The following is a 24797-nucleotide window of genomic DNA, read 5'->3' as shown; positions in this document are numbered from 1 at the left end:
TATGACAAGAAAAACTAACTGCTCACCTTTGGGTTTTTTTTTTTGATTTTTAAAATTAATGATGGGCTTGATGATATTGTGATTTCTGAGGTTTAACTGCTTATGTAGACCAACTCATACTGCCTGCTTGTTCCAAATGGCCAAGTGGAGCATGAAGGAAATCATGTTTGCAATTTGGCTTCCCAAGTTATTTACACTGGAAAAGCAGAAAGCTCAATCACGGAGGAATATGCTTAGGAATGTTACTATAAACGGCATCAAGGCTGTGGCCCAACATGTTGGCACTTTTGGCACTAATCATGGATGTGCCACATGTCAAAAGAATTAAACATGTACATGCTCAATGCTACATATTAATGTGCTGTCACAGCAGAGCAAGGGGAGTTCCCGATGGCCATGGAAGCAGGAAATGAGCAATGGCCAGTACACTGTCCCCTCCTCTCCAGTGCAAGTCTGGGTGTGACCTTAAGGCGTGACAGAGGGCAGGGAGAATGACCATGGGGTGATTCAGAACTAAGCAAGGACTGGGCGCATTGGCGCTCAGGGCTCCATCAGTTGACAAATCATTTCTTTAAAGGGCCATGATAGTACATATTTTAGGCTTGCTGAGACCATATCGTCACTGTCATATATTCTCTTTTTTTCCTGCAACACTAAAACAATGTAAAAACCTTTTGCACATTACAGGTATTTGTAGGTATTTGCATTTGTCTGCCAGTGGCCCCCAGGCTAATACGACATGTAAAACTCGTGAAGCGGTTCAAGTCCAGAATCTTCCCATTTGAGTTGTAGCTGTGATCTGATGGTATGTGAGCATGGTTCACACGTGATTTGTTAGATCGTACATATCTGCTTGCCTCTACCTCTGAGTGTGATCATGACACTACTGGCCAAGAACTTAAAATGCCCCTTCAGATTAAGCTCAGATACCAGCTCCTCCAGGAAGGCTTTAGGGACAGCTGCAGCACACCCATCCCCTCACCACACCACAGCTCTTGGCTATGACAACAAAACCTGTAACTACTAACCTCCTCATAACACTTCATGGTTCCCCAAATGCTTTCTCCAGCATAACGTAATTTAGGCCTCAGTTACAGCCCCAGAGTTAAGCTCAATGAGATCCAATGTGTTGCCCAAGGTCTCATTACAGGGAGTGGCTATGTGGCGCCACAATCTGTCTCTTGCACTATGCCTACATCCTCCACTTCTCCCATCCCATGTCTGCTTTGCTTCCCTAGTGACTTGCAATTTCCTCAAGGTCAAAGATCAGGCCCTATTCTTCATTGTAGCCTTCCCAGAAGTTGCTTTGTAAATATCTGGGTTTAGTTTAAAGGTGAAACTAACGCATTTGAAGGTCATTACAGTGCAAGGCAGTGGGATGAAGGAGGCAGTCTCCATCTGGCCTTACCCACAGGCCAGAGCACACTCATTCAGACATGCAATACTGCCCTGGGAGTGACGCTGTGAGAGCAGAGCCGGGGCCCACACCTCAAGCTTCTTGTTGGCCTGCCACACCCTCCCTGGCCAATCACACACACACTTCCTGCCTCTCTCCTCCCAAGCTTCCCCCATGAGCAGCCAAAGAGGAGTATAATGTCATGTGAAGTTTTTTCAAACAGTGGGTCAAGTATTGTTCATGATCATAGAATCAAGTCAGCATCTCGAGACTCAGTTGTATTAATGAAATCAACAGAAGAGAGTTTATCAAAATGCATTTCCCATTCTAAGGTAGGGATGGATGAAGATTGTGGAAGGAAACTTTTGCCAGTTCTGTGAGTGTTCTCTGTGTCGCAATATCAAGGTCCCTCCAACTCTAAGGGAGTGGTTCATAATGCCAGCCCTGTACCCAGCCTGCCTAGGTTCTCATCCACCACAACAACTCAATTGCTGTGTTAGTCAAGGCAAGTCTCAAGCTCTCAATATTTCAGTTTCTTTATCTATAAAATAGAGTCGATGACTGCACCCACCTCCTAGGATTTTCGTGATAATTCCATAAATGAATACAAAAAGAAAAGCTCTTATGATGCCTGAGACACAGGGGCTGGCATTGTGACTCAGTGAACCAATCCACACCTGCAACATTCCATCAGAGTGCTGGTTCAAGTCCTGGCTACTCTGCTTCCAATCCGGCTTCTTGCTAAGGTGCCTAGGAAAGCAGCAGCAGAAGGCCTGCTTGGGCCACTGCTACACAAATGAGAGACCTAGATAGAGCTCCAAGCACCTGTCTTTGGCCTGGATCAGCCCTGGTCACTGCAGCCATTTGAGGAGTGAACCAGCATATGGAAAATCTCTCTCTCTCTCTCTGGCAATAGCAAGTACTAAACACTAGGTGTTAGCTTCTGTGATTGATACGTCAAGTCATTCTCATAACACTACCGCGAAGTGTGGAAACATACTTCAGGTGTCTCATTGGCCTGATGGAAACTGAGGCAGAGACTGACCAAGAAGAAACGCCAAGCACTCAGCAATGTTGTCAGCCAGCCTCTTCTTGGCCCACAAAGCCACATGCTCTCACATCACTGAAACTTCTTCAAGCCCAGGAGGCTCTTTACTAAGCTGAATATAATTATAAATATTTCCTGCTACTCACATTGCGCAGTTAGATGATGAAGGTTGATGGGATGCTGTCTGTAAAGTGATTAGAGCACCTCACAAACAAGTGCAACAGAGACACGAAATGTCATTTTAATGTTTTTATTATTATTACTACAATGGACCAAATGGGAAGAACATGATCTCAGTGCCTCAAGCTTTAATGGGCGCCAGGAATGTGGATTCTGGGAACAATTGGTTACCACGGCACCTACATCTCAGATGGACTAGCTTGACATAAGTAATGTCTAAGCCATCAACTGTTTATTTCACAATGAAAGTCATCTTTCCTTCCCTTGGGCAGAATTTCTTGTGTTTTTGAAAATAAAACTCAGCTTGATGACACTCTTCCAAAAATTTATTTTGATGTATCGATTGTCGTGACCAATAATGCCTTGGCCTTACAGGTGCATGCAGAAGCCATCAGCATGATCATTTATCAAAAACTCCCACCAAGAATGGGCTGCCAGGGCCTGGGGCTGCTCTTGCTCTTCCAATAACTTCTCATAGAAGAAAGGTCAGTGGCAAACAATTTCACAGCGCAGGAACTCAGCAAGCCTCTGGCCTGAACTGCTCCTTCTGGGAGGAGCACACAGCAGGGGTACCAAGAGCCACAGAGGCTCCTCAATCCATCATAAATCCCCTTTCCTAGCTTGCCACTTGTACCTTCTGGAAGGGAGCTTGCAACATTTTTATATCATACCAGGTAATAATATATTACAGAATGAAATGTAAATGTTCCTGCAGTTTTACAATATAGACTTTCTCAGCTTTTGTACTCTGTGGTGCAGCCCAGGTCCCCTGCATGTGTCATTTCTACAAGAATGTTTGAGGCAGACTACTGAGGTGTACCCTCTGTGTGCCTCACAAGGGGCCATGGGTTGGGATTCGCTCCAGTTGATATAAGTGGCCCAGTGAGGAAGAGAACCAAGTTCTCTTGAATTCCCATGAAGAGTTTCTTCTTTGTCATTACAATGGCACTATAGAAAATCAATTTGTATTGGGGACCTCCTGCACTGGGGGCTTCCATATACTTCCCATTGGATGCTCAGGTCAAATCAGAGATAATGAAATAGAACCTGCAGTGCTGAGGAATCTGCCCAAAGCCACACACCATTGCCAAAATGGAAAGGGGGCTCGGGTGTATGTGCTTTTGGTGCTATTCCACAGTGTCTCTTTGAAGGTCAGGGGACCATGGTATGTGAAATGTGTACTTTCTTATATCCTTTTGCCACCTGTAGTAGGCTAAAAGATGACCCTTCAAAATGTCCCTGCAAACTAATGGTTCCCTATAAAGGCCCCAGTCCCTGGAAACTGTAATGGTTCCCTTACAGAGAAGCAAAGGTCTTTGTGAGTGAGATCTTGAGGACCAGGGATCAGTTTGCATTGTCAGAGTGGGTCCTAAACGCCATCAGATATGGACTTTGAAGGGGAAGCAGAGGACATTTGACCCAGAGCATGTGATGGTCTGAATGTTTGGGCTCCCCCCAAACTCATTTTGTTGGAAACCTAATCACCAATGGGATAGAAACAGCTGCGGTCTAGGAAGGTGACCAAGTCATGAGGGCAGAGCCCCAGGAGTGGGATTAGTGCCCATATAAAAGAGGTGCAGCGAGCAGCCTTGCCCCTTCCACCATGCGAGGACGTGGAGAGGGATCAATACTTTGCAACCAGACACCACATCTACCTGTCCTTCAGTCATGGACTTTGCAGCTAACAGAACTATGGGAAATAAATAAATAAATAAATACAGTCTATAATAGTTCTTTGCTACAGCAGCCTAGATAGAATAAGACAGAGGAAAGACGACACAAAGACAGAGCCAGGAGAGATTCAGATCTGCCCTTAGAGACTAGAGTAAAGGGGCCACGAGCCAATGAGTGGCAGCAGCAGAAGAGACAAGGAACAGACCCCCCTCTGGAGCCTCCAGAAGTTTTGAGGCCTGGCCAGCACCTTGATTTGGGCCCAGTGAAAGTGATTTTGGGCTTCTGACTTCCAGAACTGCGAGATAATGCTTTTCTGTTATTTTAAGCCATGCGTTGTGTGGCAATTTGTTACAGCAGCCACAGAATAAATGCACCGGCCTTGCTATCACTCACACCACTGAAGACAGTTGAGTCACCCCTCTGCATTCATGGCAGATGGGTTTCCAGGACCCCTGAGAATATGCTTTCATGTATTGCTTAGAAAATAATGACAAGGAAAGAAGTCTGCACATGTTTCATACAGACACAGTTTTTTCCCCAAATACTTTTGATCCACAGTTGGACAAATCCATGGACTGGGAACCCCAGTTACAAAGGGCTGACTGTACCTCCTATCAGGGACCTGTCCACTGAATGGGAAGCTCACATGCATCCTGCCTTCTCCCTGTGCTTCCAATGTACACAGCTCACTGTCGGCCTCCAGAGGGGAGGCTGACCTGGTGTCCTGGGACTGCCACTCAGGAATCTGCACCAAGCAAGTGAAACCATGAGGAACCACCTTGGAGAGCAAACTTCTGACTCCTCAACTTGCAGAGACAGAAACCACTCCAGTGAATGTATGCTAGAGTCAGGCTGATATGAAAATGAAAAGATGAATCAGGATTCCAACATGAAACAAACATTTTTTGAGCAAAACTTCTCACAGATAACTAGGGTATCTTTCTTCAACAACATTTGGATCTCCAGGAGGCAATGAATGCAGCCCGTACCCTATTCTCTGGGGTAAACAGCCTGGACTTCAAAGGTGGGATTTTTACCTGAAATCAGGAGTCCGGGTCAGTATCATATGAAGACTGGAAAGGGTTCAATTCTAGAAGCAGAGGGTGTGCCTGACCCTGGGACACAGCTTGTGACTTTTGTTTTCCAGGCCAAAGTTCAAACTGAAACTGATTTTGCGGTGGTGAAAAGCCACAATCTGATACGTGATAAGTGACCTGGGTGAATGAGTCAGGTTCCCAGGCTGGAAAAACACCCCACAGATTCAGCATTAACCAGCTTCTGGCAGCAGCATTACCGAAGGAAGTGCAAGGCTCTGCTGCTTGACCCTCCTCCTTCTCACTCTCATACTAGAAAGACCCCACCCCCAGGAGGAGATCACCCAGGACTCAGCGAAGATGGAGGGAGATGCAGAGAGGTAACTACTGCTCAGTTGAATTCTGCTTGGTCTAAAGCTACCTCTGCCTACAGTAAACTGTAGTCTCACTTGATGTATAAACAGATTATAGCCTACTCTTGCAACAAGTAGCAGAGTCTCAGCCAATCACAGGAGCTGAGCCGCAGTCACCCACAGGCAGCCAGCTGTTCACGCCCATATCTAGCTGAGGGTGATGTCTTCATTTATCCTGTCTTTGCTCTCTCTCAGTGCCACTTGTTACACAATGGCCCCATCCTCAAGGAGATTCCATGTGGCCTTTTCCCATAATTCTCTTCCAAATGAAACTTTGACTCCAGTCCACATGATGGGCCAACTCTGGCCACATGCGGCATCTTGGCTACAGTGCATGCTGGATAAGCCCATTTCTGATCATACCCTTGGGGAATCAGGGCTCCCCACAAGGACAATTGCACAAACATAAGAATAGGATCCCATAGCTGCTGGGAAGCCTAGAGGAAAGATCTGCCTGCATGCTTTCTTCCCTCCAGGGCTCCTGACCCTCTACAGCAAATCCTCCAACTGGAGCTTCTCCTCTTTTATGAGCCCAGCTCTCTATTCAGGAACAAATGTGGGCTCGGGGAAATGTAAGATCCCAGCTCAAACCTGATGACCTGGACTATTCCTCACAGTGGTGGTGTTACAAGAAAAAATGATCAAGTGTGAAGGCTGGTTGGCCCACACTCTGACCAGCCTGAACCACAGTGGCAGAACCATGTAGCAGGAGCACCGAGACAGACTCTGAACAAGGGAACAAAGCTTCGTTTTCTGGGCACCTCGTAAGCCCCTTGCTTATGAGGTTTTGCTATAACATGAGAAAGGAAAAGGGCCCCAAACCCAAACATTACTGTGACTAAAATGGGGGCTTGGATACAGACTTGCTTCTTTTTAAAATCGATGTGAAGTTTCATGTACCTTGGTGTTGTGGGGCAAATTCCCACCTGTTACAACTACACATCAAATGACTGACAGCTCTCATTATGTCTGATGAGCTTTGACAACCCCAATTCATCCCTTTCTAGTCTTGCAGAGATAAATAATCCCTCCCAGAGCTGTGGATCAGCACTTCCTACACTTTCACTTTAAGGTACTGGAGTCCCTGGGGTCCACTTACAAATGCAGACTCTAATGCCAGCGTGATGAGTAGCCCAACACTCTGCATTTCGCAATTTCCCAAGTGACACTGCGGCTGCTGGCCTGTGAACCGCACTATGGATATTGACATAGAAGGCCAGTGGCTCTGGAATGAAGTCCAATTAACCATGCACTTAAAAATTTCAGGAGACCAGAATGAACTCACTTTATCAGCAGTCACCACCTTCCCCCTTCATCAAGTAGCATTTTGAGGCTTCTACAAGACTTTATCTCTGTACTTTGATGCCCAACAAGAGAAATATGCTTCTTGGAGGGGGAGCCCGCATCCTGATGTCTCTAGTCCAAGTGCTATTATCCACATTTCAAGTTTCATAAATACTTGGTGAGCGAACAACCAAATGAAACATGCAGATCTCCTACAGTGACTTTGACAGAGTAAAGCCAGTACTGGCAGGCTTCTTGGAGGAAGTGAGCTTACAAGAGATTCAGTAATGAGGAATACCCAAGGGCCAAGGAGAACAGCCTACTTTACAGAAGGCTCCTTTATCTTCTAGACAGCAACCTTCAATCACCAAGGCGACCTATTTGCCACTCTGTCATGACAAACTTGAACTTGAAAAGCAGTGACAACCCATCAGCTGTCTTTTAAATATAGAAAATACACAGCTGTCACTTCAACGTGCTATTTAATCCTTCAGCATGGCAGCATATAGAAAGGAGACCCATAAATTTCCCAGAAAGCCTTGTTCCTGGTGAGTCTATATCATGTCTTCCAAAGAATTACAATATACAAAGCCAAATATAATAGATAAAGCTAAATGACTTTGTTTCTGCCCAAACAAACTTCATTGAATGCTTCATTTCTAAGGCAGACTGGGTTATTTTCCCCTTCGCTAGAGAAGGAAGGTGGCTATTCTCAACAAGTTCACTGCACCTCATCGCTGGGCCTGCCTTCTATTTCTGCACACCTTCGGTTTCATAGCCAGCTAGACATTTAACAAGCACAACAGCAACTGGAGGCTGCAGCCTCGCCTCCTGCTCCCTGTCTGTCAGTCTGGTAACACCCTTGCTCGCCAACTACCCAGCCAACCTTGGGACGTGTTAAACAGTGGGACAGGATGCTGCGGAGCCCTCTGTCTGCCAGCCTGGCTCTGACACAAGGTAAGTGCAAACAGGAAATGGTAGCAAGTTTCTAAGTTGGCAGAAACCCTACAGTCAGAAGATGGGAAAGTTTGTTAGCCCGAGACATCTCGTATTCAGACTTGCTTTTGGCCCTGTAGTTGGGTTCCTCTCCCACTCCCACTCCCACTTTTCCATTTGAAGCTCAGTGATGGAGATTATATACAGGTTCTTCTCTTGTGAAGTCAGCTCTGGAAAGCAACAAAGCAGCTCAAACTTTCATTTTTTTTTTTCACCTAACATTGTTTTGGTACCTGCTAAATACCAGACGTAGAGGAAAAAAAAAGAGCTACCAACAGGTTGATAATTACAAGATCAACCCAATACAATTCTCCTCTTTGATGATCAAGGTATCAGGATTACAAAAATGCCACTGGTAAGAATCAGTCTCATAAACAGGACTCTGTGAGTCCCGAGAACATTTCATGCCGCCCCTGGCTTGGTAAACCTCCTGGGCATCAAGCTTTGAGCAGGTGATCGATAAATTCTTGATGAACCAGTGAATGGGTCCAAGATGCAGTTATTGGGAGGGGGGACTTTGCAAAGAGAAATTTCTAGAGACAGACCCTGTTTGGAAAATATAACTGGGCCAGGATATGTATTTACCTCAGAGACCCTTCATCAGGGTTCAGGGGATTTCTTAGCTTTGTATTGCTGTGAATGATCACAAACTTAGTGGCTTTAAGCAACGCCTATTTATTAGCACCATTTTGTAATAGGAGATCCAAGCACAGTGTGGCTGGCATCTCTGTTCAGGGTCTCAAGGTATGGGTCATGCTAGGTACTTTTACAGAGGTTCTGGGAAAAAAATCACCTCTAAGCTCATTCTAGTCCCCATTTCCTTGCTGGCTCCCAGCTCTAAGAGGCAGCCAACATTCTTCCCATATGGCTTCTCCCATCTTCAAAGCCAGAAGAAAGGAATGTCCCCCTTGTCAAATGTTTTTCCTGCTTTGATCCTTTGCCTATCTCCTATCTCTGATCTCTAGATCGAGATTTAAAGGAGCATGTGACACACAGAAATCCTCCCTATTTTAAGGTCCACAGATCTAGGATCTTAACTACTGATAATCCCTTCACTGTGACACCTAGATAAGTGTTTAACTAGAGATCTGGAGAAGGTATGTGTACCTCAGGGGCCAGGCATTGTGGGAGTGCGCCTCAGAATTCTATCTACTACACAGAAAGAGGCCAGGCAAGTCGGGACAAGAGAGCTGCCTGAGGGTCCTAGCTCCGGTGGTTTTCCACCACAGCAGGAGCTGCAGCTATGGCGAGGGAGCTTCAGTCCATCAACCTCAAGCGGTGTAGAGCTACTGCACCCCCAACCTGATAAGAAAGGTGGAAGAAGTAAAGAATACAAATTCTGGGGCCGGCGCCATGGCTCACTTGGTTAATCCTCCATCTGCGGCACCAGCATCCCATATGGGTGCCGGGTTCTAGTCCCGGTTGCTCCTCTTCCAGTCCAGCTCTCTGCTGTGGCCCGGGAAGGCAGTGGAGGATGGCCCAAGTGTTTGGGCCCTGCACCCCATGGGAGACCAGGAAGAAGCACCTAGCTCCTGGCTTCGGATCAGCGCAGTGCCTGCTGTAGCGGCCATTTGGAGAGCAAACCATGGAAGGAAGACCTTTCTCTCTGTCTCTCTCTCTCTCTAACTCTATCTGTCAAATAATAATAATAAAAAAAAGAATGCAAGTTCTGTGATCTTGGGGAGTTCCAAGGGAAGTTGGGGAGACAATCCCTCAGGTTCCCATCTGAGAAACTTCTAATGTGGCTCATCCAGCAAAAGACCACTGGAGGTGGGAGTGGTCCACGAAGGCTTCAGGAAGGAGTGGGGACTTGACACTGCTGTGAAGCATGGGCAGGCCATTGCACAACAAAGTCATCAAGTTAGAGCTACTTGGACCTAAGCTGTGCTCCCTGGAGCCACCTGCTAACCAGGCCTGGTTGATGGTGACGCTGGGGCAATTTGGGACTCTGCGCTGAGCAAGTGTAAGGAGCTGAATGGAAGCAGAGTCATGCCTGGCCTGGAAGGGCTGTGGCAGAGAGGCAAGGTTTGGGAAACCCAAGAGCTGGAGGACTTCCTAATGGCAAGAAGAGCTTGCTGTTAGCTGCTCCACCAGGGCTGTCTCCCAGTGAAGAGTCCTCTCTTTTTCACCTTGGCATCACACCCAGGCTATATTTTGACCCAAATTGGTATGCAACAAATACTGCCACCCAGGGCAGCACAACCAATTCAATCATGCTGTTTTACTCCTTAAAACCCTTTCAATGGCTTCTAGGGATAAATTCCAAACCCCTTAACTATGGTCTTCACTGGAACTGGCTGATCTAGTCCATCAGGCTGAGCTCCTAATACATTAAAGGCAGAGCTGTGGAGTTCACAATCCGTTTTCACCCTTCGCAAAGCCTGGCCTTCAAGATAATTGCCTAGCTAAAGAGGTCAAGGAATTCAGCCTCTGATACCTTTGGACACCTTTGCACTAGGCAGTACCAGGTTTTTCTCTTCCCTGGGTGATAAGGTGCATGCTCCCTAAAGGCGCATGTGGTGCTGGGGCCCCACTGCATCCTCTCACTGTTATTCTGAGTACTCCCTGTTAACAAGTGGTGAAAGGTCTTCCTTAAAAAATTAATGTTGAGAGTTGTGTCACTGCGTTAACTTCTTGTTAAATGGAGTTTAATAAGGACTATTAAACACTACCCGAATCACTCTCATTCCCTGGTTACTTATGGCAGGTACATAAGGGTAGAGCTAATATTCAGGGGCTAATTAGCACAGACTACTCAGTTGCTCAGGGGAGAACAAATCTTAAGTGCCTTTCAGACGGCCAGATTTTGTGGATGCCCCAGAGGAAACAGACTCCTTTTGAAGACAGCATCTTTAGGTTCGGACTGTTTAGAGCATTTTTTGAAGAATGATAAACCTCCCGAGGAATGCATGCCCAAGAGAAAACTGAACATTGCTCCCCAAATCCAAGCTCGCACACATCTATTTATTTATTGAACCCACAAATGCTCACTGTACATCTGCTAACAGCCAGGCGCTCTGCCAGGATGGATGTGCGGTACTCAGCAGATTGGGGAGGGGTCTTGTTCTCCAGAAATTACAAGGAAAGTAGACATCGATTGGATGGTCACACAGTTAAGTATAAAATTACAGCTATGAGTGTTGTTCCAAGGGAGATGAAATGAAGTCAAGGACCATGGGCTGGGCTTCCCTGGGGGAGACCTGAGAGAGGAGGATGCCATTCACTTGGTGAGGGGCATGGAGACAAGGAGCAGGCAGAGTGTAGAATCAGACAGAAAAGCATTCCAGGCAGAGGAAACAACAGGCACCAAGGCCAGCTGGTAGGAGAGAGCCTGGCCATGGTCCATTGAGTGAAGTCAGGGGGAGCCAGCAGGGCAGAACAACGAAGGGGCATCAGGGACTGAACCGGGTCCCTTCCAAATTCTTATGCTGAGGGTCTAACTCCCCATGTGTCTGTATTCAGACACAGGGTCTTTAGAGGGTTATTATGTTAAATGAAGTCAGAGGGTGGGACTCTGATCTGATGAGGCTGGGGTTCTTCTAAGAAGAGGAAGGGCCACCAGGATTGTACCCGCAGGGAAAAGGCCATGGAGGACACAGGCCTTAGAGGAGATCAGCCCTGCCGGCACCTTGTAGCTTGCAGGACTGTGAGAAAATGTTTGTCTGTCATGTAAGCCATCCAGCCTGTGGTATGCTGTTCGGGCAGTTGGGACTGAATAATATGAGGAGAAAATGGAATCTGATAAAGTTGGACAGGCACAGTCAAGGATTTCAGCCTGTGTTTGATGTAAGAACCACGGGGACCGGCGCCACGGCTCACTTGGCTAATCCTCCGCCTGCGGCACCGGCACTCCGGGTTCTAGTCTCGGTTGGGGTGCTGGTTCTGTCCCGGTAGCTCCTCTTCCAGTCCAGCTCTCTGCTATGGCCCGGGAGTGCAGTGGAGGATGGCCCAAGTGCTTGGGCCCTGCACCTGCATGGGAGACCAGGAGGAAGCACCTGGCTCCTGGCTTTGGATCTGCGCAGCGTGCTGGCCGTAGCAGTCACTTGGGGGTGAACCAACAGAAGGAAGACCTTTCTCTCTGTCTCCCTCTCTCACTGTCTTACCTTTGCCTGTCAAAAACAAAAAACAAAACAAAACAAAACAAAACAACAACAACAAAAAAAAACACCACGGGGGAAGCCAATGACCAGCCTTAATTTTCTAGAGTTGGAGACAGGTGTCAAGGAGATCCTACAGGCAGCGACAAGGGCAAGAGTGGATACAGATTCTTCCAGGGATGGCCAGGCAAGTCAGAGACTGTCACAAAGACTGAAATAAACTGAAAGAGGCACCTGGAATTCGAGGTCTTGGAAGGAAGGAAGGTGCCCACCAGAGAGCAGGGCCCGGCAGGGGCGACACACCTCCCATTCACAAGAATACACAGCAGCAGTGATGCCCCATCCTCTCCAGCGCTCAGGAGTGAAGGGAGAGAAAAGCGAGAGTTGACAGTGTCACCCATGGGTCAGGCAGAGGATCTTGGCCAGTAAGGCAGGAGGGGGCTCCTTGCCTCCCAATTCCGTATTCTCCCTCTGTGCTGCGTCTGCTACTAAATGGCTTTTATTCTGAGTAGTTTTCGCATTAATAAGCTGAATGCTTTGCTCAATGGAGGCCTCTGCTGCCTGATTACTCTTTGGCAGCCCTCATGAGGCCTGCAACTAAGACAGATGAACAGGTTCGCTAATGAATGGCGACTGGGATTCCAATATTCCCTTCCTCGGGAACTATGCATCTCTCCAACAGAGAAATGAAATCTTGGAGACAGCCTGATTATACAAATAAAGCAGCATTATTATATTTGCCTGCCAGGCTGATCACAGGCCCCTTGCAATTTATGATAGATATCACAAATAGAGAATAAACATGAAATGCCATTTATTACAGCCATGTATACACCAATAAAGGGAAGTAGAGAATAGAGGTGATAATGCGAATATTAGAGTCAAAATAATATCATACACACTAAAGTGTCACTAATTTGATTTTGGTGATATTTTTCTCAGAGACTGAGTTGACACATCCTTTTATACCACAGAAAAAGCCTTTGCTAAGAAAATTAATGGCAAAAGCAGGATTGCAAGACCAGCATTTAATCAAGAAAACAACTATTTAAAAATTCTTACAGCACTTTAGATGTTTTTTAAGGCCTCCATTTTCACGTAATCTTCAGTGCATACCAGAGTATGGGGATTTATTTGTAAACTAACTATATTTTTTGGTTATGGCCTGCATATGAGGTATAGAATCTCATGAAGTCAATGAAAAGGGAACTAGGGAAACTCATGAATCAAATGCCAGCCCCTGAGAGATAAGGTCTGTTCCAGTTAGACCAGTTACTAATAGTGGGAGAATGGAAAATTAACAAGGATGAGGCTGATTTAAAAAGCAAAGAATTGGGGCTGGTGCCATGGCTCACTTGGTTAATCCTCTGCCTGCGACGCCAGCACCCAATATGGGCGCCGGTTCTAGTCCCGGTTGCTCCGCTTCTAGTCCAGCTCTCTGCTGTGGCCCCGGGAAGACAGTGGAGGATGGCCCAAGTGCTTGGGCCCTGCACCCGCATGGGAGACCAGGAGGAGGCACCTGGTTCCTGGTTTCGGATCGGCGCAGCGCCGACCATGGCGGCCATTTGGGGGGTGAACCAACGGAAGGAAGACTTTTCTCTGTCTCTCTCTCACTGTCTAACTCTATCTGTCAAATAAATAAAATATATAAAAAAAAACCAAAGAATTAAAGGAAGTCCCTGGGAGAAAACTCTCTATATCTTACTGAGATAATGAAACACAAAGGCTATCATACAGTTTTGTCAGAAAAAAATACGCTCCCCCAAAAACCCACACTTGATTCACTCTGAATAATTCTTATAAACATTAACATAGTATACATTTGTATTTATAAGCAATATGTATAAAATACAGGATACATTTCTTTTTATATTTTCATGTCCAGGTTCCAATCTAACATTTTTTTCCACATGAAGTTTTAGATCTCGTTTCAAGAGAACTAACTTACAGTTCTTCCCAGATATTATCCTCTGATAAAGAGGACACACTATCAACATCTTAGCTCCAGGGGCTGGCGCTGTGGCACAAAGGGTTAAGCTGCTGCCTGCAACAATGGCATCCCATAGCATAGAGTCAGTTCAAGTCCTGGCTGCTATGCTTGCAATCCAGCTCCAAGCCAATGCACCTGGAAAGTCAGTGGGAAATGATCAAAGTGCTTGGGCCCCTGCTACCTGTGGCAGAAAGACCCAGACAGAGTTCTGGGCTCCTGGCTTTGGCCTGGACCAGTCTTGGTCATTTTAGCCATTTGGGGAGTAAACCAGTGGATGAAAGATACCTCTATATCTCTATCTCTATCTCTCTTCTTTCTTCTCTTTCTCTCCCCTCTATCATTCTGCCTTTTGGATAAATAAGATACATATTTTTTAAAAATCATGGTCTTTCTCTCTCTCTCTTTCTCTCTCTCTCTCTCTCTGTCTCCTTATCCCCACTCCCAATGCCTGCCTTTGGTTCATCCTTGGTATCTGAGTCTAAAAACCTAGAGGATGTGACTCTGGTCTCCTTCTCCCTTGCCTACTCCTCCAACACCTACATATACACCAACCTTATTTTTAGAGTAGTCCATTACAGCAGCAACTCTCATGGTTTTCCACCTAAACACACATGACAGATGATGGCCATATTCAAGATATCTTCCCATGCACAATCCAAGCTGATGTGCAATTCCTCCCATCTCCCCTTTTCGCTATCTCAAGACAGCAAATCAGATTCCAAAAGGGAGTAATTATTAGAGAGTTCTGAATCTTGTATAGTTTTCTTTCATATTGTCACTTCACGATTACCTATAAAATCAGTTTTTTGTAACTATAGCCAAAAATCAATCACTGCCCTAAAAATAGATCTCTGGGATATAGCTATAACCAAGTCCCAATCATCTCACACTCTCGAAAGGTACAAATTCAAACTGTATTTCTTTTCAATTGCTTTGTTGTTCCACTTTGATGGGTGACATTTGACAGCAAGCCACATATGCAATAGACACAAAAATGGGGTCTGTGGACCTGGAGGCTGTATACATTGAAATAACTGCAAAGCAGAGTTTAGAATACTGAGATGAACTACAGTTTGGCTCATGTGTTGGAGGCAGGGTCCCTAGAATGGCAATATTGAGAAGTGATGAAATTTTTAAGAGGCAATATTAGAAGTGATAAACTTTTCCTTATGTCATTGAGGGTGTGCTCTCAGTAAGGATTAAGGGGGCTCTTGTGGGACTCCTTGGCATTCTTGCAAGAGCAAGTTGTTACAAAAGCCTGAACCTGTCCCCTGAGTTGCTGTCTGGATTCCTGCATTGTGAAGAAATCACTGTTATCCAGTATGCTCCCACCACTGCCTCCCACCAAAACTATGCATAGCAAAGGATCCTCCTCCCCTTGCATAACAGCAGACTTCCTGGGGCTGCCTACCATACTAACAGCCCATAATAGTTTTTCACATTTCTGTGGCATCATAACATGCAATCCCATAACAGTTTCTTTCAGCCAAAAAATCTGCTGAGCTGAATTTCCAGAGTCCCTGAAAAAAGTAGGCAGAACCAGCAGCAGCCAGCCCTGTAACTGGAGCCTACAGAGAGAATTGCTTTATGGTTCATTATAATGCTAAATGACACACTCTGATGACCTGCCGTCTTTAAGCATATGATGTATGTGAAGACGTGATGTGTCAAGGTGTGTGCTCAGAGGACTTTCCCCACCCCTTTCCTCTGTACCTGTCATGTTCTGTTGCTTGGCTTCACCCAGTTCTGCCCCAATAACCCTGATTCCATAGATCCTCAGGCCTCCCTCCAGAGTGAGAGACTGATTTGGGCCTCAACAGGACCCGCTCCTTCCTCCGCCAGACCTGTAGTAAAAATAAGTGCTCTCTTTCTCAAAAGGTCAGTGTCTTTATAACCAATAGGGTATCTGAGCAAAGGCCCCATCTGATAACCCCACCATGATATGACAGAGTGAAGGAGCACTCACCAGAACTGAGCTAATGTCAGTCATGTCCCTGAAGCTCCCAAACTGTGAGCCTCTTTTCTTTGTGAAGTTAGCCTGCATCAGGTATCCCATTAGAGTGACAAAAAGCTGACCAGAACAAGGTGGAAAGTCTGGGAAAGCATTGCTCCAAAGGAAAGCTCGTTTTGCACACCTTCAACATGCAATGGACAAGAAGCGAAAAACACCACGGGCTTTTCTCCAAAACAGACAGCAATCCAGAGCCGCAACCTGTGTTCTGATGTGGGCTTGTGAGCCATAGCCTTGCCCAGGTAACAAGTGGGGTAGTAATTTCTCATAGCGCCAAAAAGGGACAGCAAGAGGCACACATGTTTCCAGGAACACACACTTTTGCATTATTATTGTTTCTCCTGCAAATTACCGGAGAGCTGGTACGCATCCCAGGAACTCTTTCCCTCCCAAAGTTCCCAGTTTATCTTCATTATTCCCCAGCCCAGCACCTCAGCTACACTGAGGCTCAACAGTGAAGGATGCAGAAGGAAAATTAATATTTTCTACATACGCTTCCTATCTTGGGTAGATTTATGGATTTTATTTCTGTTATGCAGAAGTTAGCATTTTTATCCATGAGGGGGGAGATATCCTTAATTGTTTTTTTTATTGCCCCAAGAGCTCCAAAGACATCTTGTGCTCTGTCGTCATTTACATTTCACATTAAATTCAAAATATGTTTGAAATGAGCAAATATTTGTTTTAATTTGATCCATCTGTTAAACGAAATACTAAAAAGACAGTTAAATCACTATATTAAATTCAGCGATTTGTAAACAATTTATATGTTCATTTGTTCTGGGTTAAAAATGCCCCAAAGCGCAAGCTTTATGAAACCCACAAAGTGAATTGCATTGTATTAATCTGATGGATGCAGACCACGATTTCTTCCTCTTCACTCCATTAATTTATTTCCTAACTTGAGTTAATTAGTGAGGTTCCTATTTTTAAAAACTCTTTGAAATTCATTGGGAGAGGGGGACCTTGGCAAGAACTGCTTTGCAAACCTACTGCAGAGCAAATGGGCTAAATAGAAACGGTAAATTCCCCCCAGACATGATCGCACATTGAGCACCTGATTGCCGTTCCACATTCTTTATGCCGGGAACACAGTGGGCAATTAATATATAGATGTTACAGGAGAGAGGGAAAGAGCTCAAAAGAAAGAACAAGAGCAGCAGGGAGGACAAACTCATTCCAGGCAATTACTAACAGGATCTCCTAGGTCCCATCCATCTCCAAATAAAAGTCTGTGCCAGCGACCAGCATTGTGGCACAGAAGGTTAAGCTGGCATCACATACCAAATCACATGTTTGACTCCTGGATGCTCTGTGTCCAATCCAGTTTCCTCCTAATGCACTTCGGAAAGCAGCAGAAGACGGCTCAAGGACTTGGGCCCTGCCGCCCACTTAGAAGATGAAGATGAAACTCCTGGCTCCTGGCTTCAGCCTGGCCCAACCCTGGCTGCTGCAGTCATTTAGGGAATGAACCAGAGGATGCAAGATTCTGTGTGTGTGTGTGTGTGTGTTGTTCTGCCTTTCAAATAAATAAAATAAGTCTTTAAAAAAAAAAGTCCATTTTACAAAATAGAGAAAGTACTTTAACTTAAAACATTCAATGGAGGAAGAGAAGAGAGCTACTCAGCGAAACACAAAAAAACACAGAGATCGGTCAAGTAGAGAACAACAACAAAGCAGTTATATTTCCTTTGGTTGACACCTCAATTCCTAAGTTAGACTGGGAGGTAGCTGAAGACCACTTCCTAATTCTTGTTCCCACCCTAATTCTTACCTGCTCAGAACAGAGCTCTGTGCTCAAAAAGCAAGGGAAGAAAGAAATGAAGGAAATTCATTCATTCACAGTAAAGTATAAATTGCAGCTAACAGCTTAAACTATGCCTAAGGGATGTAGAGGGAGACCAGCTTTCAACCAAAGTTCAAACTTTAGTCAAACGCCACAGCTATTCCTTCCTGGAGTGTTTTGGGCAGCAGACAGTGGGTGACAGAGATGGAGCTGGGTTGGGTGCCCTTCCAAGGCCACAGATGACACTGTCTGCCACAACTCCCTACTCCCTGGGAGGCAGCAACCCCACAAGCTAATCCAGGCAGCCCCTGCTTTGCTTCATTTTCCCTCTGCCCGGTGCCGCCCGGTGCCGATGCAAATCACAGGCAGACACTGTAGCCTCCCTGCCCTGGGCTGCAAGGAAGACACCTGAAGCTGCATTTCCTTGATTTTGAAGGAGGACTTCTTCAGCTTGCCAGTTTCTCCTCTACAAATACAAGTTGCCTAGCACAACCTTAATGCAGAGCCAGCAGCCAAAAGCGGCAAGCCCCCTCCTCTAATTTTGTACTGACACAGAATACAGTCAAGATAGCTGGGCAGGGACACAGGACTGGGGAGGCCAGCGGCAGAACAGGGACAACCCCCAGTTCTCTCCGCCTCTCTCCAGGTGACTTCCAGTTCTTCCCTGATGCCTGACTCTTGGCCCTGGAACCTGTTACTCAGGTTTCTCACACCAGTGCAAACAGCATGGCATTTAGCCCTTCTCCTGCAACCACACTGGGGAGGGGAGAGGGGAGAAGGAGAAGCATTCATCCCATCAATCCCCCCCCCCAAGCCCCCAACTCACACTCACATACCCACAAAGCCATCTTTTTCTGGTTTCTGCTAAAACCTATAAAACTCTTTGCTCACACTGACTTCACGTGTCTCTGTTAAAGGTCCATCTCTCAGAGGGCATGAGCGGGTCTCCCTTCTTCCGAAAAGGCTTTGGGGCCCACAGACCCGGGATTCCCTTGAAATACTTCCTTTACGTGAAGAGGAGGCCCCAACTGGAAATACTTGTCTCACAACACAAGTCTGGAAAACAAGCAGCTTTCTTTGCCTAGGAAGCGGGTATTTAGGGAGATCAATCCAGTCCCAGGAATCTGTGAGGCTGGGTTTTCCGGATCAGACAAAACAGCCTGTGCTGCCAGTCCCTCTGCCCTGAAAGGAACAGGCTCACCACTGCCCAAACCTAAGCACCGCCCTGGGGAGCAGGTTTGGGAGCGCCAGTTTGTTAAGACTGAGTCAGAGGTCACTCCAGAGTAAACCAGCAGCCCAGCTTACCCAAAGGAGGAGGAAAACGGGAACAAAATCTAACTGCCTGTGAAAGCTCTCTATGGGTAAAGACCGGCTTAGATAAGCCAGCCCCCTTATCTCTGCAGAGCTGGGTCCTTAGCAAAGGACTTTCACCTCTCCTCCATTACCTAATGTCTCCCTCACATTTCCCCATATTATCCTCATTTTGTCCAAGATATTTGCTGACTCTCCTGAGGTCGCAGAGGTGGTGTCGTGGAAGATACCAGAATCTTCCGACTCCACTTCTATACTGTTTCCAGCATAACCCACTGCACATCCCCCAAACACAGAGAAGAAATATCCAGAGCCCCAGACCAATGCCCTCGGTAGCCTCAGTTAACTCAAGATAACACACACAGGGCAAGCCTTCCCATGAGAATGACCACAGGCAGCAGCGCAGGGGAGCGGGGAGCACGGGAGGCAGCTGCCAGCTGCCCTCCACTCAGACTCACTCAGGAAGATGATGGTCTGCCTCCTGGCGGTCCTGCTCTCCTCGCTTTCCGTCTTTCTCAGCTGCAGCTGGGGCCCAGTCCCCACCAGCGTGCCCTGCTTACTCTTCTTGAGCACCTGCATCATGTTCCAGCACATGAAGGCCACGGCCACCAGGACCACAAGATAGACGATGAAGGCACTGAAGATGCTGGACTGGAACACAGTCCAGCGGCTGGAGAGGTTGGTACAGATGGACATGTTGGAGGTCTCGGGCTGCTCGTGGTGGCGGGTGCGGGAACGGTTGCAAGCGAGACCCTGGAGATTTGGCACATGCAGTAGGGGGTACTCCACGCCCATGGCAAAAAGCAAGGGCAGCGCCACCAGCGCGGACGTGATCCAGACAAAGGCAATCAGCAGTTTCACCTGGCAGGGCCCTGACAGGGCCTTGTACCTGAAGGGGTGACAGATGGCCACGTAGCGCTCGAAGCTGAGTGTCAGCACGTGCAGCACCGTGGCATAGCTGCACGCCTCGAAGAGGAAAGTGTGAAGCTTACAAGTCAGGGAGTAGCTGGGTGTGGTCAGCGGGTTCCAGATGATGCTGTAGAACTCCATGGGCATGCCAATGAGGAAGACTAAGATGTCAGAGCAGGCCAGGCTCACCATGTGGTCCGTCACCTCCTTCTGCAGGTAGCCCTTCTTCTGTAGCACCTGGGTGACCCGAATAGTGATGCTGTTGCCCAGGATGCCCACCACGAAGATGATCAGGTACACCAGGAAGAGGGTGATTTTGATCCAAGTGGCCACCTCAAAGTTGGGCACATGGCTGTGATCGATCACATAGGAGCAGTCGCTGCTGGAGAGGCTGGGTGAAGCCATGAGGAGAAGGGCGCCGGGCACCTACCGGCTCTCGACTTCCCAACTTCCCCGTCTCCTCCCAGCTCAGCCCCGAGTTGTTGGCTGCAACTCACCAGAGTGGGCGCAGGGCTTTCTGTCGCTTGAGTTCTCTTGGCCCCGCTAAGTGCTATATCAGGTGCTTTCATGGAAACTTCCTGGAGCAGCCCAATCTAGGAGAGGCCCGAGGCGCCTGGGGGTGGGGTTTGGGGGATGTACTTGTGTGGGCAGGGCGGGGGAAGGGGCGGAGGAAAGAGGCTGTAACCTCCCTGCCCCCCTGGGAGTAAGGCCCGCAGCCCCCGGAGCGCTCCGCAGTCTCCAGCTCGCCCCCGGCGCGCACTGCGCTTTACTACGGTCGGCTCGGCTTTCCAAGTGCCCGGCGCTTGCCGGCCGCAGTCCTCCCTCCAGGAGCGCACTCTCCGGACTACTGGAGGCGGGATGGTCAGTGATCAATCATTAACCACAGCAGATTGCGCCCAGCGGCCGCGCTGCAGACCCAGCCCCGCGACGGGTTTGACTCAACACACAGGCATTGTCCCGGGGAGACGGGTGGCCCCACCTTCCCCCGTCACCCAGGCGGCTCCCGCCGAGCCACTCCTTTCAGTCGGCCGGGACGAGCATCCCACTGAGGCGGAGCCGGGGACAGCTGGAGCGCGTTACCAGGCTGGGAGATGGCCCAAGTTGGGCCGTTCTCCCTGGAAGCCAGCAGGTGCCCGCCCCCTGGGTGTCCCGCCCTTGAGGGCACTCGGGGCGTTGGCGGCGGAGGGTCTGAGTGCGCTGCCGGTTGCCGCTGTTTCCGGAAGTTGGCCCCAAAGCAGGCTCCTAGAATCCCCATAACTGCCCTACCTTTCCCCAGAGCCTCCCGGCACTCCACGCCGGGCTCTGCCTCGCCTTCGCGCTGAGGGACCCGAGGAGCACGGAGTCCCGCGTTTCAGTCTCATTCCACAGCGGGCGCAGGCCGCTCTCTCCGAAGCGGCAGAAAGTCCTTGATTGGGAACTTGTATATGCAGGAGGGCGGTACAGGTGGCCGGGGTGCCCGAGCTGGAGAAGGGCGAACTCAGGAGGGAGCTGCGCCCAGAACACCGCGGACAGCAAGCCAGAAGAGGCTGAGGGCCCTCCGCACAGGGCCACTGCGTCCAACAGGGCTTTAGGGACCGCGACATTTCCCCTTGTGATGAGAGAATAGTCTCTGATGGGTCCGTTTTGACCTTCTGCTTTCAACATCATGGGGTAGGGAGGCTATCCTATGCATGGCTGGACTAAAGGGCTCCAGACATCGCCAAATGTGGGGGTCCCGGGGTCACGGTCTTTGCTTCCGGTAATCAAGAATCGCTTTGGGGGCCAAGCTGTGGCCTGTAACACCTGCATCACATATCAGAGCACTGGTTCTCCTGGCTTCTCCACTTCCCATACAGCTCCCTGCTAATGCACCTGGGAAAAAAGCAGATGATCCAAGTGCTTTGGACCCTGCACCCATGTGAGAAACCCGGATGGAGCTCTGAGCTTCTGTCTTCCGACTGGACCAGCCCTGGCTGTTGCTGCTATTTGGGGGAGTGAACCAGAGGATGGAAGATCTATCTCTCACTCGCCCCCTCTTCAAATAGATAGATAGACAGATAATTTTAAAAAAAAAATAAATAAAGGAATAGTTAAAGCCCTGGCCTGAAGCGCCGGCATCCCATATGGGCTCTGGTTCTAGTCCTGGCTGCTGCTCTTCTGATTCAGCTCTCTGCTATGGCCTGGGAAAGCAGTAGAAGATGGCCCAAGTCCTTAGGCCCCTGCACCCATGTGGGAGACCCAGAAGAAGCTCCTGGCTCCTGGCTTTGGATTGGTACAGCTCCGGCCGGTGGGGGCATCTGGGGAGTTAACCAGTGGATGCAAGACCTCTCTCTCTGTAACTCTGTCTTTCAAATAAATAAAATAAATTAAAAAAAAAAAAGTAAAGGAAGAAAAAGATCCACTTTACACATCTGAAGAGCTGGGTGCTGCAAACATCCTTAAATTATGTGTTAATTTTAAAGATCCACTAGCTGGCATGTGCAGAGGACAGGTGCTTCCCCTAAGGCCATAAAAATGTGAATAAGAGCAAGACTTCACTTATACATGGATTCTTTAACAATCTTGGATACAAAGAGTAGAACAAGGGTGGAATTCGGGCCAGGGAGGAAAAGGAAACAGGCAGATGTCAATCAAAGGGTGCAAAGTTGCACTTGGCTAAGATGAGTAAGTCTAGAGCTCTAACCCTCAGCTTGAGAACTGAAGTTAACAGTATTGTAATGTGGTTGAAAAGGTGTGGAGAGAGGTATGTGCACCACACTCACAAAAGAGGTCACTCTGGAAGGTGACAGGTAAGTGAACTTGTATAACTGTAGTAATCACTTTGTTATGTACATCAGGTGTATACCTTAAGTATATGAAATTCTAAGACAGGGACTTGAAAGTTAGCCAAGGGGCCAGTGCTGTGGCACAGCCCCAACCTGCAGTGCCGGCATCTTATATGGGTGCTGTTCGCATCCCGGCTGCTTCTCTTCCGATCGGGCTCTCTGCTATGGCCTGGGAAAGCAGTAGAAGATGGTCCAAGTGCTTGGGCCCCTGCACTCACTTGGGAGACCTGGAAGAAGCTCCTGGCTCCTGGCTTTGGATCAGCTCAGCTCTGATCATTGTCATCATTTGAGGAGTGAACCAGCAGATGGAAAACCTCTCTCTCTCTCTCTCAGTCTCTGTAACTTTGTCTTTCAAATAAATAAAAATCTTTAAATAAAAAGTTAACCCAGATTTGTGTCACTCTCTGAGTCAACAACCTAAGAAGAGGGAATTGAGGGGCACAGTAGGTGCAGGCATGGCAAGCAACAGCTTAACCTGCTACACACGATGCCAGCCGCTGAGACTGCACTTTCTGAACCAGATCCTGGGCCAATGGTCTGATGGTCTCAGTGATTATTTGACTTTAGCATTATCTTGGGGAAAAGAAAGCTGTATGGCCACAGGGTCTTCACACTCAGCTTCATCTGTGGCTATGGTGCTTTCTCTCTCCACCTATTCTCTGTTTAATTTCAGCTCTGGGGTCCAGTGTTGTAGTCCAGCTGGTTAAGCAGCCACCACCAATGCTAGCATCCCATATGAGCCCCGGTACAAGTCCCAGCTGTCCAGTTCTGATCCAGCTCCCTGCTAATGCATCTGGGAATTGTTAGTTTTTTCTTTTTTTTTTATAAAATATTTGTTTATGATTTTCTGTATATAAAGAGAATTGAAAATGAATCTTAGGCCGGCGCCGTGGCTTAACAGGCTAATCCTCCACCTTGCGGCACCGGCACACCAGGTTCTAGTCCCGGTTGGGGCGCCGGATTCTATCCCGGTTGCCCCTCTTCCAGGCCAGCTCTCTGCTATGGCCCGGGAAGGCAGTGGAGGATGGCCCAAGTGCTTGGGCCCTGCACCCGCACGGGAGACCAGGGAAAGCACCTGGCTCCTGGCTTCGGATCAGCGTAATGCGCCGGCCGCAGCGGCCATTGGAGGGTGAACCAACGGCAAAAAGGAAGACCTTTCTCTCTTTCTCTCTCTCTCACTATCCACTCTGCCTGTCAAAAAATAAATAAATAAAATTAAAAAAAAAAGAAAATGAATCTTGATGTGAATGGAAGGGGAGAGAGAGTGGGAAAGGGGAGGGTTGTGGGTGGGAGTGAAGTTTTGGGGGGGGAAGCCATTGTAATCCATAATCTGTACTTTGGAAATTTATATTCATTAAATAAAAGCTTTAAAAAAATAAAAAAATAAAATAAAATATTTGTTTAATTATTTAAGAGGCAGAGTTACAGATAGGGAGAGTCAGAGGCAGAGAGAGAGAGAGAGAGAGACAGAGAGGGAGATCAATCTTCCATCTGCTGGTTCATTCCCCAAATGATTGCAACAGCCAGGGCTGGGCTAGGAGCCAGGAGCTTCATCTGGATCTCCATGTGGGTACAGATACCCAAGTACTTGGACCATCTTCTGCTGCTTTCACAGGTTAATTAGCAGGGAATTAGGACAGAAGTAGAACAGCTGGGACTTGAACCAGTGCCTATATGAGATGAAAGTGCTGAAGGTGGCAGCTTTACCTACTATGCCACAGGGCTGGCACCAGTAAATAATTTTTTAAAGACGTATTCATTTATTTGAGAGGCAGAGTTACAAACACACAGAGAGGTCTTCCATCTGCTGGTTCATTCCCCAAATGTCTGCAACAGCAGGAGCTGGGCCGATCCAAAGCCAGGA

At 47.7% G+C, this 24797-nt stretch overlaps 1 protein-coding gene across 1 annotated transcript in view; it reads right to left on the bottom strand.

Moving 5' to 3' along the window:
• GPR39 (G protein-coupled receptor 39) overlaps positions 1–20981 on the bottom strand; it is a 228519-nt gene extending 207538 nt beyond the window's left edge. The window contains exon 1 of the mRNA XM_062185720.1: positions 19679–20981. Within this exon, the coding sequence (XP_062041704.1) occupies positions 19679–20534 (856 nt within the window). The 5' untranslated portion in view covers positions 20535–20981. The remainder of the gene's footprint in view (positions 1–19678) is intronic.
• Between the last annotated feature and the right edge of the window lie 3816 nt (positions 20982–24797).

Source organism: Lepus europaeus, chromosome 1 (assembly GCF_033115175.1).
Source record: "Lepus europaeus isolate LE1 chromosome 1, mLepTim1.pri, whole genome shotgun sequence".
NCBI classification, from domain to species: Eukaryota; Metazoa; Chordata; class Mammalia; order Lagomorpha; family Leporidae; genus Lepus; species Lepus europaeus.
The sequence above is the reverse complement of the archived record's forward strand: the minus strand, read 5'-3'. Positions and strand labels throughout refer to the sequence as shown.